The 17,549-nt window shown below is 46.2% G+C and overlaps 1 protein-coding gene across 4 annotated transcripts in view; it reads left to right on the forward strand.

Annotated features, from left to right (window-relative positions):
* Positions 1–17,549, forward strand: part of KCNN3 (potassium calcium-activated channel subfamily N member 3) — a 213,415-nt gene that overhangs the window by 154,209 nt on the left and 41,657 nt on the right. For all 4 annotated transcript variants that reach the window (XM_029231080.1, XM_029231078.1, XM_029231079.1 and 1 more), the window contains exon 3: positions 91–509. In XM_029231080.1, coding sequence (XP_029086913.1) covers positions 91–509 — 419 coding nt within the window. The remainder of the gene's footprint in view (positions 1–90; positions 510–17,549) is intronic.

A 17,549-nucleotide genomic window follows, 5' to 3' on the forward strand; every position in this document is an offset into this window, starting at 1 on the left:
GGCCCTGAGGTGGATCAGCCGCCGGATTCTCCCTCGCCCCCGCTGTGTGGTTCCATCCTGGCTGTGCTAACAGGCTCTCTGCTCCCACAGCTCTTCGTGATCGACAATGGTGCGGACGACTGGCGGATAGCCATGACCTACGAGCGCATCCTCTACATCAGCCTGGAGATGCTGGTGTGCGCCATCCACCCCATTCCTGGCGAGTACAAGTTCTTCTGGACGGCGCGTCTGGCCTTCTCCTACACACCCTCGCGGGCGGAGGCCGACGTGGACATCATCCTGTCCATCCCGATGTTCCTGCGCCTGTACCTGATCGCCCGCGTCATGCTACTGCACAGCAAGCTCTTCACGGACGCCTCTTCCCGCAGCATCGGGGCCCTCAACAAGATCAACTTCAACACGCGCTTTGTCATGAAGACCCTCATGACCATCTGCCCCGGCACCGTGCTCCTCGTGTTCAGCATCTCACTGTGGATCATCGCTGCCTGGACCGTCCGCGTCTGCGAAAGGTATTCCAGCGGGTCGGGTTCTCCACTCGACCGGGGCCTCTGAGCACACAGCCCATGTTGGGATGGGGGAAGGGAGGAGGAGCGGGGGGGCCCGGATGTATGTGGTCTGATGGAAGAAACAGGCATGTACCCAGACACCTCAGGAGAAAATGGGAGAGGAGAGGACCGGGTTGGGGCTGAATATGAGCTGCAACATTGAAACATTGGAACCAAGGTAAGCTGGGAAAAATGCATATATAATCCTCATTTCCTGTTCTTTGTAAACCAGTATATCTCAAAGTGTTCTGGTTATATCATTACCCCTTTCTCACATATAACACTTTGCAATTTCTGCATTATCTCTCCCTCTTGGAGATTAAGGATGTTCGCTAGCATTTTAAAGGCTCTGAGAAGTTCTGCAGTAATGAAACTGGTTTAATTTTGTTTAGTCCAGATTTTCTCAAGAGTATTCACCCACCAACGCTTTTCATTGTACATCACTATGGATGCCTCACTACTCAAAAATTTGGTCCACAGACCAGCAGTATCAGCATCATTGGTAACTTGTTAGATTGCAGAATCTCAGGCCTCACCCTGGAACTACTGAATAGAATTTGCATTTTAACAAGTTCACTGGTGACTTGTATGCACCTTAAAGTTTGAGAAGCACCTCACTGATGGAACATACTTTGGAAAACATTGTTTTGGGAGGCTGGTGGCTAGTAGGAGAGAAGGGGGATATGGCCTAATATAGATCTGGGGCTCTAGGGCATCATGCCAGCCCCTCAGAACTGCCATCATCAAGGCTCAAGTGTAGGTCTGTGGCTACCCGCTTCCACCGCCATCCCCAAGCTGCCCTTACTGACTCCTCTCCCTTTCAAGCTTGTCCTGGTTATTCATTTTCTCTGATTTCATATGTGGAGTCTGAACACTGAGGTTAAAAACCTGGATTCTGCCCCTAAGTAGCCGTGAGACCTTGAGCAAGTCACTTCACCTCTCTGGGCCTCCGTGTCTTCATTTTAAAGTGAGGATCACTTGAGATAGAAGGTAGATATACATTTACTTGAGAGAGGTTATTTTTAGTATGCTGAGAGGCCTGGTCAAGCGTCCTGTGTAATTTACTCAGATCACCCTTCATTCATTATCACATAAAATTGTATTGTCAGGGCTTCCCTGGTGGCGCAGTGGTTGGGAGTCCGCCTGCCGATGCAGGGGACACGGGTTTGTGCCCCGGTCTGGGAAGATCCCACATGCCGTGGAGCGGCTGGGCCCGTGAGCCATGGCCGCTGAGCCTGCGCGTCTGGAGCCTGTGCTCCGCAACGGGAGAGGCCACAACAGTGAGACGTCCGCGTACCACCAAAAAAAAAAAAATTGTATTGTCAAATCTTCCATGTACCAGTGTCCCAGGAGAGATAAAACAAGCAAAAGGAGTCTGGAGGAGAGTTAGTCTAACAATATCTCAGGGGTTCACTGAACCTGATTTCCCACCTGTTTTGAAATGTTCTGTGTGCAGACAGTTCTTTCAGATGTTTGGCCAGCAGACACACAGTCAGATGAAGAGGCCATTCTGCTGCAGCCAGACAGGGACCCCTGCGCATGGCAGGGTCAGTCTCTGAGAGCCAGTGCCATGCTGGGAGACATTTCTCACATACAAAGCCTGAAGGACCCACGATACCCAAGTATTCAGAACCCCGTCATTACTCAGCAGCTGACATTGTAACACCTGCTCTAAGTAGGACCATACCTCACCAGGCTTCATGAATCTTCTCTGGTAAGCAGACACTCTTTCTGCAATGGAGAAAGCATATGTTTGGGTTCCAACCCCAGACTCCTCATAGTTCCCTGAGCTGAGCAATATGGTGCCAGTCTGGGCCTCAGTTTTCTCATCTGCAAGCTGGGGATAATAATACCAACTTTATAGGATTTGTTTCTGGAGTCAAATAGGTAACGTACGTGAAGCGTACACTGTGATAATGATAGTGACCATTCCTACTAATAACGGAGATCTCTTGACAGCTCTTGGGAATCTTGTGACTGCCTTTTTATAATTAGAACAAACCAATTCCTACTCTATGTAGACCTATGCTCTTCCTGTTTTCCTTTTTAATTGATCAAAGCTGAGTCTTCTAACAGCAATAATGATTGAATTTGCATAGCCCCTTAAGGTGTTTGAAATCTTCCATGTCCTCAGATCGACCCTGTTTGGTGTGTATCATTACCCCATTTTTCAGATGCGCAAACATGGAACAAAGTACCAGCATGTGAGTTTCATTGTTTATTGAACCTGTCAGAAGTCTGAGTGATGATTTTTTATCGGATTATGAGCGTGCTTCAAAGTGTGTAGTTTGCAAAGTACTCTGTTGCACGCTCTTTGGCACTGAATGACACTCCATGGCCTCCACACTGGGGCTGGGTTGACCTGGCCTCCATCAGACCATGGGCCTCTGTCTGCGGAGATGACTGACATGCCCAGCTGAAGTCCAAGGCAAAGGCACAGAGAAGCAACGAGCAAATCAAAGGTTCTCCTAAAGCTTCCCCTTCTCTTGTGAAAAGGCCCTTTGACCAAAAGGCTTCTGCTTAGATCTCACATGAGATATATTAAAACACGTGGGGTGTTATTGCCCCTGTTTTTTGGGAGCTTACCCTGTGCCAGTTCTGTGTGAGACACTTCACTGTTATCTCCATTTGCCCTCCCAGTAGCCCTGTGGTAGAGGCACTGTGATTGTCCTCATTTTAGAGCAGAGGAAACTGATGTAAAGGAACTAGCCCGAGGTCACAGAGCCAGTAAATATGGAGCCAGAACTTGAACTTGCTTCTGACTCTGAACTTCGTGTTTGTCTCACCAGCCCAGGCTGAATCCTGCACTTACAAGGAAACTGTGGCCCAGACTCTCCTGGCGACTTTCCCGATCTGAGCGTCTCAAAGCCACTGAGACTGACACTTAAATCCCAGTCTTGCTGTTTTGCCTGCCTCTGATGTCTGTGCTTTTAACCATTTTATCACCCTGTCTTCAGGGCTGCCTTCATGTTAAATTCAAACATACCCGAGCGTAGTGGATGCTGAGGTATGCCACCCCGGGGCCCCCTCTCGGCCCAGGCTCTCACTCCCTCAGCTGGGGTTGTCGGCTGTGGCAGAATTGCCCTGGATGAAGGGAGCTGCCTCAGCTAAGATCAAGCCTCCTGCCCAGGGCAGCAAGCATCCAGTGACTTGTCAGTGTAGGAGTTGAAAGGCCCAGCCCCTTTACCTCACAGCTCTGCAGGGCCTTCCTGGCTCCAGGGCTCCTGAGGGATCACGTGGTACTTCAACCCCTCCCTCTCCCCAGTCCTATGTCCCTCAGGCCCCATGGGTGTTGATCCTGAGAGCAGCCCCAACAAGCCTCCCGCACTCAAATCGCAGCGTCCCAGTGACTCTTTCCCAGGAATCTGACCTATGGAACTGTGGAAGCGTTTATGAGTAAGTATATTCTTTCCTAATCAGGCAAAGTGCTTCTTTTAAAAAGACCAAGCAATTTCTTTTAGAATCAAGCTTACATGAGCATTGTCCTTCCCCAATGTCAAATAATCAGCAAGATTGGCAGAGACTGAGATAGGAATTATTCAACCAGAGACCAGACAGAAACTGGAGGCAGGCAGTGCTTTGGAGGACTGAAGCCTCGGACCAGGGTGGAAGGACCTGCCCTGTCCAATGTGGGCAAGATGCCGTTTTTCTCTCTCAGCCTGATCAATGACAATTCTGTCACCTGAGACAGCAGAGAGAGTAAAGGACTCACCCAAGGTCACATAGCAGCATGACAGGCTCTAGAAAAACTCCACTCTGCTGATGCCCAGAGCAGGGCTTGTTCACATTCCAGGTGGGTTTCATCAGCCCGGATGCATCTCTAGCTGTGAACACACACTTCTGAAGTTGCTATGGAAATCCCTCTTCAGCAAGACTCATTTTGAAAGACATTTCTCATATCTGGGGTTGGCTTTTATGTGACAGTAAAGGTTTTTCACATTTCCTCCTTCCAGGGAGGGAGAGGGAATCAGTAATTACCCAGAACAGCCTGCTATGGGGAGGGCAGCGCCTGGTTGCTGGGAGGGCAGCGTCAACAGGATGCTTGTTTTCCTTGGACCCCAGTGAAACATTACATCATGGGTTCCGAGGCCTGACAGTGTGGCACTCGCCATTCTCTGGGATTCTCCTGGCCACGTGCCCGCCTCCCACAGGCCTCCCAGAGCCCATCCGAGGAACCTCCTCATTAAACGCTGTCACACACCAAGCAGCTGAGCTGGTGGAGAGACCACTGGGGGCCCCAGGCCTAAAGGCAGCGAGGCAGGAAGGGGGCTTTCCTGACACGCCCTGAACGGAGTCTGCCAGCTCACACGTGACTGTTTATCTCCCTGGGAGGAGCGACAAGGCCTCCCATGACACTGACAGAGTGGGCCGAGTCTTGTGATCCAGAGCCAAGTTTTGTAAATGACCTCCTACCCTCGTGACTGGAATCCCTTTGGCCTCTTCTCTCCTGAGGCTCCAAGTTCTGCTCACAGGCTGTGTCAGTATCTCAGGCCTTCCAGCCTATCAACAGGTCTTTGGTGATGGTGTGAACTTTCATCTAAGTCTGTATATTGGCATTTTCGTGAGAAAATGGATTCTGGAGACCTGGCTGCTGGAACTGGAGAAAAACAATGAGTGGCCATTCTTTCTCTCATTAAAACAGAGCCACTCCTCCCATCATAAGGAAGACAAAAAGAGGCTTCCTTCCTCCAGTCTCTTCTGCTTCTGTCCCAGACACCCAGGTCTGCACCGGCCGGAAGCTGGAAGCAAGAACAGTTCCCTCCTCCTCCCCGTCTCCTTCCCACAATCTCCTACCACCTCCGCCAGGGGCTTCAGCTCCAAGAAAGGAGCAGAGAGAAGGTCTACAGAAGGAAGCACATAGCACGGGGGTGACACAGGTGCCCAAGTAGAGCCTTTGTGTGCTGGGCGGAGCCGGGAAGAGCTCTGAGAGCAATGGGTTCCCACCGGCCCTCTGATGTGAGGCACAACCTCCAATGTGTAACACATGCACAGTGACCCACTGGGATGACGGGAAGAAATGATCAGAGTTTCTATTCATAGTTATTTTTATCTAAGAAAATTAATCTTTGCTAATCTTAATATGCAGGTAGACTGTAATACATGTGGACAATTTATAATAAATATACATATAGCAGGGGGAGGGTGCATGCTCAAAAATTTTTTACTAGCAGGAGTCCATGACTTTAGAGGATGCAAACCACTGGTTTGGGGAATGAGAGGACTAGTTAGTAAGGATAGGAAAGTATCCTGTCACATTGGATGAAGCCTGCTAGAACTGGAACCCTGCCCTCTAGCTGGAGAAAGGGGAAATCAGCACCCCGCTGGGCAGAGGAGCAGCCTAGGGCAATCCTGCTGCCTGGTGCCAGGTCTTGATAGATCACTCCTAATTCAAAGATGAATTCCCGGCAGGGGGTGGGTGGGGGAGACTGAGGAGGGGGGGGAAGGAGAGTCATACAGGAGGCCTTGAAACAAATGTGCAGCATTAAGAGGAAAATAATTCTGAAGATGCAGAATAACATTTAATTATGAGGAACAGAAAGCAGCATTTGAAAATTCTTGGGCATCCCTTACAGGGTACAAGAAGATGTGATCTCTATGATAGAGAAGAGTGGGCAGATATGAAATGAAAATGTATCTGGTTCACATAAGCCTAGAGTTCACAGAAAATGAAAATGTTTTAGCAAAAAGAAAATCCACATTGGGGCACTGAATTTTTTTAAATGCGGAATGTGAAGGACAAACAAATGTTCTCTCCAAATGTAGAAGACAAGAACAAAGAGATGAGAGAAGAGGGTGAATAGGACAGAATTGGAAGCTGCAGAATCAAGGCTAAATCCTAGTTCTAGAGTTATTTTGGAGGAAGAAACCAGAATGATTTGGATAAAAGCAAAATCGAGGACATACATGAAGAAAACTTTATCAGAATTGGCCTGCCAGGGGGGTGGTGGGGAGGTTAAGATTATTCAGATCAAAAAGTTTCCTGTTTTCCACTTAGAATAGGGGGAAAAATAATTTTTTTTCTGGAAAATTTTCTGAATCATAAGGTTAAACAATCCTAGAAGCACATAAGCAACACAGAGCTGACTTTTCCTCAGAACCCTAAATTCCAGGAGACATTAGGGCATTCGTGTCATTTACATGAGGAAACAAGAGGAACAAAAGTCATTCTTGGAGTTTTGTGGGCTCAGAAGGTTACAACTTACACTTTTTTGGGGAGCTTGTGTGTCCGTTGACCAAGGGATGAATCACGATTAAGATCTTCATAACGGAACTATACGAAAGAAAGACAGGTAGACAGTATTGAAACCAGGTAAACATGAAATCCAGACTACATTTAAACATGATTGTAAAATGAAATTTTAATGTCAAAGAAAAAGTAGATTCCGGAAAGAGTAAATGTATGCAACAAAATAATAATTCCATAATAATGAGAGGGTTGCTAACTCTCAGATTAAAAAGTTGAGAGAAGTTGTCTAGGAAGGATTAGTAAAAGCACGATAAATTCATCATCTTAAGTAGGAAAGAATTTTTAAAGCCTTATCTCTCAATTTTAATAATTAGAGAAATATAGTTTAAATCATTTTTTAAAGCTAAAGGTAACCACAGGTAGAATTTTATAAGTATAATAATGATAACGATAGCATCAGCCAGGTGTTATTTCACTTAATCCAGACCACAGCTCTGTGAGGTACAGGGACTATCATTATCTCCATCCTACACGTGAGGAAATGGAGGCCCAGGGAGGTTACAGTTAACGCAATGTGCCTTGGGTCATGGAGCCAGGGGTCAGCAGACCCAGGACCCCCAACCCCGTGCCTGAGAGCCTTGCTTTTCCCTACCTTGAGAATGTGCATTTTCCACTTTCCTGGATGAGACACACAAACATCATCAGAGACAGAAAAATAAAGGAAGCAAGAAGGAAGAATTTAAAAACAGAAAGCCTGAAACAAGATGAGAGGAAACCAGACTTAAAATTTATAACAATCAACATAATTGAATTTACCTCCCAATTAGAAGACAATGTCCCTTACTTAGATAGGATTTAAAAGCAAAATTTAATTTTACGCTGTTTACAAAAGAGGTACCTAAAACGGAAGGACCCAGAAAAATAAGTGAATAGCAAAGATTTATTAGTTAAGTACAAACCAAAGGGCAATTGAGTAGAAATCCTCATTTTAAACCAAGTTGAATTCAAAGCCAAAACCATTAAATGGTCCAAAGGAACCATTTAATATGGATAAAAATATTATACACAGGAAAACTGTGAACTTTTATGCAAAAATAAATAAGGAGATAGACCATCTGAGTTTTTAATGTTTTAATTGACTGATAAATTTTGAACTTTGTAGCCTATAAACAAATAATACATTTTCTCTTTAAACATCCATCGACATTTACAAAAATTGATCAACTTCTTGGCCACACGTTTCAAAACAACAGAAAAAAAATTTCAGGCATATTCTCTAACAACAAGGCCATAAACTTCAATTAAAAGGAAACTTTTGGGGGGGGGAGCTTTTAAAGCAGTCTCCTCAATTACAACTTGGTCAAAAGAGAATTATTCAAAACTACCATTGAAGACTATTTGAAAAATTACAACAACCCTATATATTAAAACTCAGGGGCTTCCCTGGTGGCGCAGTGGTTGGGAGTCCGCCTGCCGGTGCGGGTGACAGGGGTTCGTGCCCCGGTCCGGGAAGTTCCCACATGCCGCGGAGTGGCTGGGCCCGTGAGCTATGGACGCTGGGCCTGTGCGTCCGGAGCCTGTGCTCCGCGGCGGGAGAGGCCACGGCGGTGAGAGGGCCGTCTACCGCAAACAAACAAACAAGCAAACAAAAACTCAGATGTGACCAAAGTTGTTCTCAGACGAAAAATATCCTTAAGATTTTTCATTTAAAATAAAAAGCATGAATTCATTAGAAGAACAGAACAAGCCTCAGAACAAATTAGCTTTATAACAAAGACAGGAATTAATGAATTAAAAAAAAGAAAAACAGAATTTGTGAATCCAAAAGATACCAATTTCTAATAAATCTAATCAAGAAAAAAAGAAAACACAAACAAAATTTGAAGGTGGAAACCTACCGATTCTAAGGATTTTTTTTTTTTTTTTTTGCGGTACACGGGCCTCACTGTTGTGGCCTCTCCCGTTGCAGAGCACAGGCTCCGGACGCGCAGGCTCAGCGGCCATGGCTCACGGGCCCAGCCACTCCGCGGCACGTGGGATCTTCCCGGACCGGGGCACGAACCCATGTCCCCTGCATCGGCAGGCGGACTCTCAACCACTGCGCCACCAGGAAGCCCCCTGAGGATGTTTTAATAAATAAAAGAGAATAGCTTAACTTTTTTTGAAAGAGAAGACCTTTGAGGGGGACTTTCTCCACTAGATATTAAAATGTGTTACAAAACTAAGGTAATTAAGTCCCTGTGGCATTACTGAAAAATCAGTAATGACAGATCAATGAAACCTAATGGAAACTCCGGAAATAAATCCTAGTATGTGAGAACCCAATACTTGAGGAAAAAACCAATTAGGAAGGAATAGATTATTCTATAAATGTTAATGGGAAGATTGGATACTTGGATGAAAAATCAAATTAGAACCCCACCTCTCACCAGCCACCAAAATAAATTCCAGGTGGATTAAAGAGTCAGATATAAAAGAAGAAACCACGAACAAGCTCCAGAAAACAAAGTAAATATTTAATCAGTCCTGAGATGGGAGAGACTTGTTAAGCATATAATCTTAGAAGACAAGAAATGTGAAGGAAAAGACTGGTATATCTGATTATATTATACATACAGTTTTGGATTTCTGTCCTTCAAAAAATATAAATTTATTTTAAAAAGCAAATGTTACACTAGGAGAAATATTTGCAGCAAACATGAGAAGAGGTAAATATCCCTATTGTACAGAGCAGTCTTAGTTACCAATCAGAAAAACTCCTCAGTAAAAAAAAAATAGGCTAAAAATAAAAACAGACAACCGCAAAGGAAGAAATACAAATAACCAATAAAATGAAAAACACAGCCTCTCAACTCAAAGAACTACAAATTAAAACTACAAGGAGAATTGCTTCTTCTCCTCCAGAATTGACAAAAATTTAAATAAATATAATTCAACGCTGAAGAAAGTTGTTATTGTTTGTGGTGGGGTGGATGGGTTGTGTCTCACATACTGATGGCAAGAAGGAAAATTAGCACCATTTTTCTGGAAAACAATTAAATAGTATGTCAGGGGAGCCTTTACAAGTACATAAATTTAACCCAGGAATTCACTTTCTAGGAAGCTATTCTAATGGAATAATCAATTTTGTCAAGATTCTTCGGCATGATGCGTTCTACAACAGTGGAGAATCAGAAACGAAGCAAATGTCCAGGGTTTAAACAGTTAAATAAATCATAGCACATCAATATGATGGGTAGTTAGGCAACAATTTAAAAAAATCATCCTTCAAAGACTATAATAATGTAGGAAAATAGTCGTGATGTAATATTTTTTAAAAGAGCACACAAAGGTATTATATAGGATGTTACCAATTAAAAAGACATAGATGTATAACAAGCATAGAAAATGCTTGGGAAATACATCTGTTGTTTTCTGTGGGATGTTACTTGTGATTTTTTTCATTACATTTTATAGTATTTTCAGTGAGAATGCATGGCAATATGTGTGTGTGTGTGTGTGTGTGTGTTTTACTGTAAAGAGGGAGCATTTTGTTTTTTCTCCCCCCACAAAGCCCCTCTTCTCATCTTGCACAGGAACTCATATTTTATATCAACAGGGCTTGGAATGTGAAGTTGAACGGCTCACTCAGTTTTTACATATAATTTTCTCAGAAAAGCTCAATAAAAGTTCCTTCCTAAAGGGTTCCCCTTCAGACTTAGCTGCCAGTGGCCTTAGTGGACAAGGTAGGGGGATGATGTGAGCCTAGGCTGGGGTCCTCTCTCCTCGGGCGGGGTGCCACTTACAGCCCCTCTGTGGCCGCAGGATGATTATGGGAGGACCTAGAACCAGTATCCAGGCAGGTGGAGTTGTGCAGGTGAGGTGTGGTCCGAGGCAGGGCTGCATTAACTCTCTAGCACCGGCTCTAGGCGGGCCAGGCTCTGGGGTCCCAGCAATGACGCGGAAGGCCTCGTCCGATAGGGAGAAACACCCAGCGGGTAGGTGGTTCCCGCAAGGCCAAGGCTTTTGGGAGCAGGCTGGTACCGGGGGCGGGGCCGAGGCTCGCTCCGCCAGGGGGCGCGGGGCGGGCGGGGGAACGCGAACAGCTGGGGGCCGGTGGGCGGGGTCTCACGGGAAGGGGCGGGCCGCGGGGGAGGAGCCAGTCGGCCAGCTCCTGGCGCCGCCAGAGTTCAGGTTTAACCCTGCTGTGGCGCTGGCGCCCAGGGCAACAAGAATAAACTTCTGGACTGGGTCCTCTGCCCCAAGGTTGCCTCTCGTTCCTGCTTCTAGTAGCGTCCCGTTTTTATTTCATGTGCATGTTTTACATTTTTCCCCATCCTTACTACCTCAGCCCACTTGCTCTTTCTCTGTTATTTTTGATTCAACAATTCTTTCCTTTCTTACTGGCGGTATGTTTGTGCTCTTTGACAATTACGCACGGAAGTCATTAATTTGTGACTGGTTTCTTGGTACTTTTATTTATATTAAATAATATATTATTCACAAATTATAAGTAATGAATGACACTTCTTAGAAAGGAGAATCAAGAAATGAGGAAATTGCCCATAAGTTTGGGACAGTGTGGATGCAAAGTGAACTCCACTGCACTGAGAAACCATTCCATTTTTCCAGTCGAGTCAATCCCCAAATTACTCCAACTTGTGTTACACTAAACACTAGGTTTCCATAAACTCTCTCTGCTGTGAGGTGGCCAGTGCCTTTTTGCCTCCAGGATTTTTGGCTTAGGTAGACCCAGCTAAGGACAGGGCTCTTTCTCCAGCTGGGAAGGATCATTCGACCTTTCTCAACTGAGATCTGAGAATTAAGCCCTACAGAAATGGGCTGGAATGACCATCTTCCTGATTCCACCAAGGATGGTACACAGCTAGTACCACCCTTGATGTATAAGGGGGAAGTTGCTTGTTTCTTATCATGGATGCCTAAGGGCACCCAGGCTTGAGTCTCATCCCCAGGACCAGTTGCAAAAGGCTGTACCACTGCGAGGAGACAATGCCAAAAATCTTACAAGGGTGGGAATCCTTGGAGGGAGCCAAGGTGAGGAAAAGGGAGGGTTTTCTGTAAGCCATGTCAGCCACATCTATTTGTGGGCTGACATTAGTCAAGACAGGAAATCCACGTTCTGTCAACTTTTCCATTTTTCAACTTTGGGGTGGTTTTGTTTGCACCTGGTGATCCCTTGGTGCCCTGCATCTCAGTGCAGGCACCCACCAACAAGGGACTGGACCCTCACCCCACAGGCCTTCTCCATGTGTTTGGTGGCCTGGGACACGTCATGTGTGCCCTCCTTGCCATTCTGTGCTTTCCACCTCCCTCCACTGCGGGCATGGCCGCTGCCGCCCAAGCTTATGGGGAGCCCTGTATTCCCGCTCTCATAGCATATCTGCTAGGGGATTTTTTCATGAGATTTTCTCCTCCCATTTAATACAGGCTCCTCCGTCCCCTGAGGCTTGGCCCCAGTCCCTCAGAGGCTGAGCTGGGAGGGAATATGGGTGAGATATGCTATACTGCAAATGGAACCTCACTGAGCATCCCCAGCCCTACCCCACCTCCACCTCCCACCCCACCTGGATGTCTACTTCCCGGCTCTGTGCACTGCCCAAGAGTTTCCCTGGCAACCACATCCCCTGGTGGCCTGGGAATAGTGGCCCTGGGAACCCACCAACCTACCACACCAGGTCATTTTGTTTTCCCAAGAGGCTCATAGGAGCTGCCTGCCAACAAAACCCCCTGCAGGCTGGCCCAGACAGGCCCAGACACGCTAAGAAGGGCCAGATGAGCTCAACACCCCTACAATAGAGGGGGCACAGAGCCTACTGAGTAAAACTCCTTTTGAAAGTGTTAAATATGTTGCAGCTGAGCCAATACATGCAGTGACACAGCACGCAGAGGCTGGGTACAGCCTGAACTCAGGGTTAAAAGACCATGTGGCTCCTGGTTCCACCATATACCTTGGACATCGTACACGTACTTAATCTCGCCAGAGTCATGCAGCCTCTACTGACCATGCTCTGGGACAGGGAACTCATCATTTTAAAAGACCATTCAATCCATCTGCAGACAGCTCTGACTTAGAAATATCTTCCTAATATTGGTTAAAGTTAAACTCCTCATAGTTTCTGACTTGAGTCCTAACTGTTTTCTGTATCCACACAAAAATTCAAGCAACATAGGCTGGTGGTTAAACCATTGCCATCTAGGCGGATATGGGCTTGGGGTCTTGCTCAAGCTCTTACAGCCGTGACCTTGGGCAAGCTAGCCTTAGGACATCCGGGAAGTGGGATAATTCACAAAAAGCGCTTAGCACAGGGCAAAGCATTTAGCACATGCTGAGCACCCAGTGAAGCAGGCTGATCTTCCCTCTTCCGCTGAAGGCCCCTTAAACGTTTGAGAATTCAGGTTTCATCTTCTTCAATCTAATGGTCTCTGATCCTTCAGCAAGTCCTCACTGGACTCAGTTCCCATCGGACTCCACTCTCTTTCTCACCCTCCTCTTTGGTCATCAGTGTCCCCACAAATTGGAGGCCCCAGACCGAACACAGTGCTCCAAAGATTAGGCAACCTCCCATTTTCTCGGCATTATTCTACTTTTAGTGCAGCTTGAGAGTGGCCCATGGGAAGAACAAGCATCTCTCAAAAGAGGCATAATGACCTGGGAATTAGGGAGTGAGACCCAGGGCACATCTCTGTTTAGGTTTGGCACTTTTGACAGTCCCAACCTACAGCCCCATATGCTGTTGTTAATATTTCCTCAGTACAACTGCACAGGCCTTGCTTAGCCTGCGCCCTATGACCAGCAGCCACACCCCACTTAGCCTGCCACCTGACAGAGCCACAGCTGAATTTAGGCCAAAGGGTTTTCGTTTTGTTTTGTTTTTGTTTTATTTTGCGGTACGCGGGCCTCTCACTGCTGTGGCCTCTCCCGTTGCGGAGCACAAGCTCCGGACGCGCAGGCTCAGCGGCCATGGCTCACGGGCCCAGCCGCTCCGCGGCATGTGGGCTCCTCCTGGACCGGGGCACGAACCCGTGTCCCCTGCATCGGCAGGCGGACTCTCAACCACTGCGCCACCAGGGAAGCCCTAGGCCAAAGGATTTTAAGTCAAGTGGGGAACTAGTTAGGACTCTAAGTGTCAAGAGGCTCCTGTCCTGCTTCCAGCTTTAGCAAGGGGCTCTGGATCTGGCCTGGGAGCCCATTTCTCCGCCTTAGTTTTCCCGCTGATAAAAGCAGTGATTTTTCAGGCCCTTGCAGATCTTTAAACAGGGATTGCCCCGGTGTTGAGCTCACTCCCTCCACCCTCTGCTCTCTGGACCCATCTCATGCTGGTCTTCCCCATCCCCTTCTTTTCTCCATCAGAACTGCTTCCTAAAGGACATTCTCCACCCTTTGGCATCTCTCTATCATGCTTGCCCCCAGAGAATGCATCCAGTCTCACAAGAGTGCATCCTCACCTCCGAAGTCTAAACGTTGAGTCAAGACTTTCCCCTGAGATGTAATGCTCAATTCCGAATGGCTTGCTAAGTAGGAATAATGTTAATAGTTGTTGAGCCCTACTATTCACTAGGCACTATGTTAGCCATTAAATATACCTTAGTAAAACACACGTGATTTTTATCCCCGCATGGGGCTTATAGTCTACCAGGGAAGACCATGTAGACCAATAACAACTCAAGACACAAGTAGGTACTTTCAAATCTATGGTATATAGTGTTGAAGGTGTTAAAAGAAACAAGGTTGCAATGATTTTTTTTTTTTTTTTTTTTTAAGTAATGGGGTTGGAGAGGAATCCTACTCAGCTTGGACCTGCTTGGAAGGTCTCTCCAGAGAGGCTATGTTTCAGCTGAGACCTGAAGGATGGGAAGGAATGAGTCATTTACAGACCAAGGGGATGAGCTCTCCAAGAAGAGGGAACAGAACATACAAAGGCCCTGAGCTGGCGAAGAGCATGGGGTGTGGGGTAGCTGGAAGGAGGGTAGTGTGGACGGGGACGGGGCTGTGGCAGAGCCTGAGCTGCAGAGGGGGCTCCGGGGACTGTGTTAAGGGATTGAAGGCAAGTGCGGTGGGAGGCCTCTGAAAGCTTCAAGTCAGAGAGTAATACAACCCCAATCATTCTAAGAATATCACTCTGGCAACTTTGTGGAGAATAAATCGGAAGTGGGCAAGGAAGCTACTAGGAGGATGAGTTAGGAGGCCATTGCACAGGCCAGGGCAAAGGACATGGTGACTTAGAAGGGTGGTGGTGGCAGTGTAGGGTTCTTTGATACCTCCTATGTACTAGGCCAAGACTGAATGTCCCATGTATCAAGTCTCTGTTCAAACTCATCATGCTGCCCCTCATTTCTCTCTGCTTCTCTGTTTTTGTCTTCTTTTTCTCAGGAACTTTTCCAGTTAGTATTAGTTTTTGGCTGCAAGTGACAGGAAACCCAAAATAACCGCAGCTTAAGCAAAATAGAAGTTTCTTTGTTATGCAAAAGAAGACTGGAAAAGGGTCACTCCAGAGCAGTTATGGTGCTCCATGGCATTAGGAACCCAGGCTTCTTCTGCCTTGTTGCCCTGCTGGCTTTGGTACATGGCTTCTTCCTCATAGTTCAAGAAGGCTGCCAGAGTTCCAGCCATCCCATCTACCTTCTAGCCAGCAGTAGGGAGGAAGGGACAAAGTAAGGTGTGCTCTTTCTCTCTAAAGACATTTGCCAGAAGTGACACACGTCATTTCCATTCACGTTCATTGGTCATTCACATGGCTGGAAAAATGTAGTCTTTATTATTGGCAGCCATTGCTCATTCCTGAGCTCTTTTACAGTGAAGGAAGGAGGAAGGACTATTGGGCCATAACTATCTCATAGGCTCATAACCATTCACTATCTTTGTGCCTATGCCCACCCCCATTCACCCCTTTATTCAGGCCTCAAGCCCTAGGGTTTTTATGCTATAATGTCTCTCAAACTCACCTCTTCCTGCTACCTCACTGACACAGATCCCTGTCATCTTACACTGGATTATAGAAGTAGCTTCTCTGGCCTCAAATTATACTACCACTAGATACATTCTATTACCCCTAAAAAACATGCAATTGCTCCCTTTAGAAGATTAAGTCCATATTCCTTGCTTTAGTGTCCAAGGCCTTCTACAGTCAACTCATGCTAAAACCCATTTGGTTCAATTTCAGTAATACTAGCAATGATTGTAATAACACCTCACATTTCTATGTGAGGTTCTATTGCCTACAAAATTGAAAGCAGTGACATCTGAAGTCGGAAAACCCTGGCTCACAGCCTAGCTTAATAGTTCACCAGCTACATGACCTTGGGCAAGTCACTTACCCTCTATTAAATAAGACAAGTGCCTATGACTGTAGCTGGTTCTTGGGGAACACTGGATCCTTTCCTGAGCCTCATTCTTCTGATCCGTAGGTTGGAAATATAAGCCTGTCTTACTTATTTCCTAGGTGAGTATGAAATTCAAATAAGAGAGGGAACGAAAAGCTGGGGAAAACATAAAATCCAGGACTTAATCTCTTCTGCTTCTCACAATGGCCCTAAGAAGTGAGCAGGCAGAATAGAGTCCAGACCCTCCTATTTAGTGGATTAGGACATAGCGACTCAACGAGACTCGGTGATTTGTCCTGTCCCCTGACTCATAGGGCAGTAGAGGCCTGGGACCCCGGGACTCTGACTGCCTGCTATAGGGCCCTTGGGATATTTGTTAAATTAGGGAGTTGTCTTATGTGACTGTGTTGGGGCCAAAGGAGAAAGAGCAAAATGTGCAAAGCGAATTTAGTTTTTCTTTCAGTTGGCGCTCTGAGGCCAATTTATAATTTGTTTGAGGGCATGCTATCTGGTACCTAGATGGAAATTGTGATTGGTGCTATAGAAAAACAGCAATTTTTAGTGGGAAGCCACTTCCTGTTAGTGGGTACAGGTAGAAACGGCCCGTCATCCTCAAATGCCATGACGTCAGTTTTTGGGGGGGCGGGGCAGGCGGGGTTGGAGACTGGCTAGGCATTTTCTGAGAAAGTATATGTCAAAATTAATAAAGTAAACAGCTGTATTGTCAAACTTAAAGAGTTAAGTAAATGTGAATACAGTTAACTGGGTAGTAGCTTTGTAATTATTTCGTCAAGTTTAGCATATGAAATTGCTCTCACTTAGTTACCAACATTCTTAATTTGTTTTGTTCTTGTTTATAATTTAAACTGTGGATTTTATTTAGGGAGTAAATGTGTCTTGAGGCTTTTCATTATTTCAGAAATTAGACTATACCCTCCTGAGGTTGCCAGACTGTTGCTGCGGCCAAATTAGGCAAAGCTAGAGGGCTGGTGAGACTGAGCCAGGGTCTCAGAAGCCTAGTTAAGGATGACCTCAAGCCTGAGGCAGGAGAAAGAGAGCCATCATTTGTTAAGTACTGGTTTCTTGCATTCATCATCCCATTTAACCCTCACAAGAATCTTTTGTGATGTTATCTCCATTTCACTGATGGAAAAACTGAAGCCAAGGGCAGTGGGGTAGCTCACTCACCATTGTGTGAGGTTGCTTGTTAATTGCCTCTCCCCCAGCAGATGGTAAGTTTGTAAGAGAATGTTTTCTAGAATGCCCAGCACTTGTAGGAGGTTAGGCATTATTTTTGAATAAGTCAGGAACACTGTCTTCTTGTTCACAGCTTTTCAGTCTACTTACTTTCTCCTCTGGGGCCCGTACTCTGTTGGGTGGGCAGGGCAGGAGTAATTTTCCCATTTCAGAAACTAGGGAATGGAGGCTTTGAGAGTTATGTGAGGCAGAATCTCACTGCTGGCCCAGAGATCCTGCCTGGAGAGGGAGGGTCCTCC

Source organism: Monodon monoceros, unplaced genomic scaffold (genome assembly GCF_005190385.1).
Source record: "Monodon monoceros isolate NGI ecotype Baffin Bay Population unplaced genomic scaffold, NGI_Narwhal_1 Super_Scaffold_18, whole genome shotgun sequence".
NCBI classification, from domain to species: Eukaryota; Metazoa; Chordata; class Mammalia; order Artiodactyla; family Monodontidae; genus Monodon; species Monodon monoceros.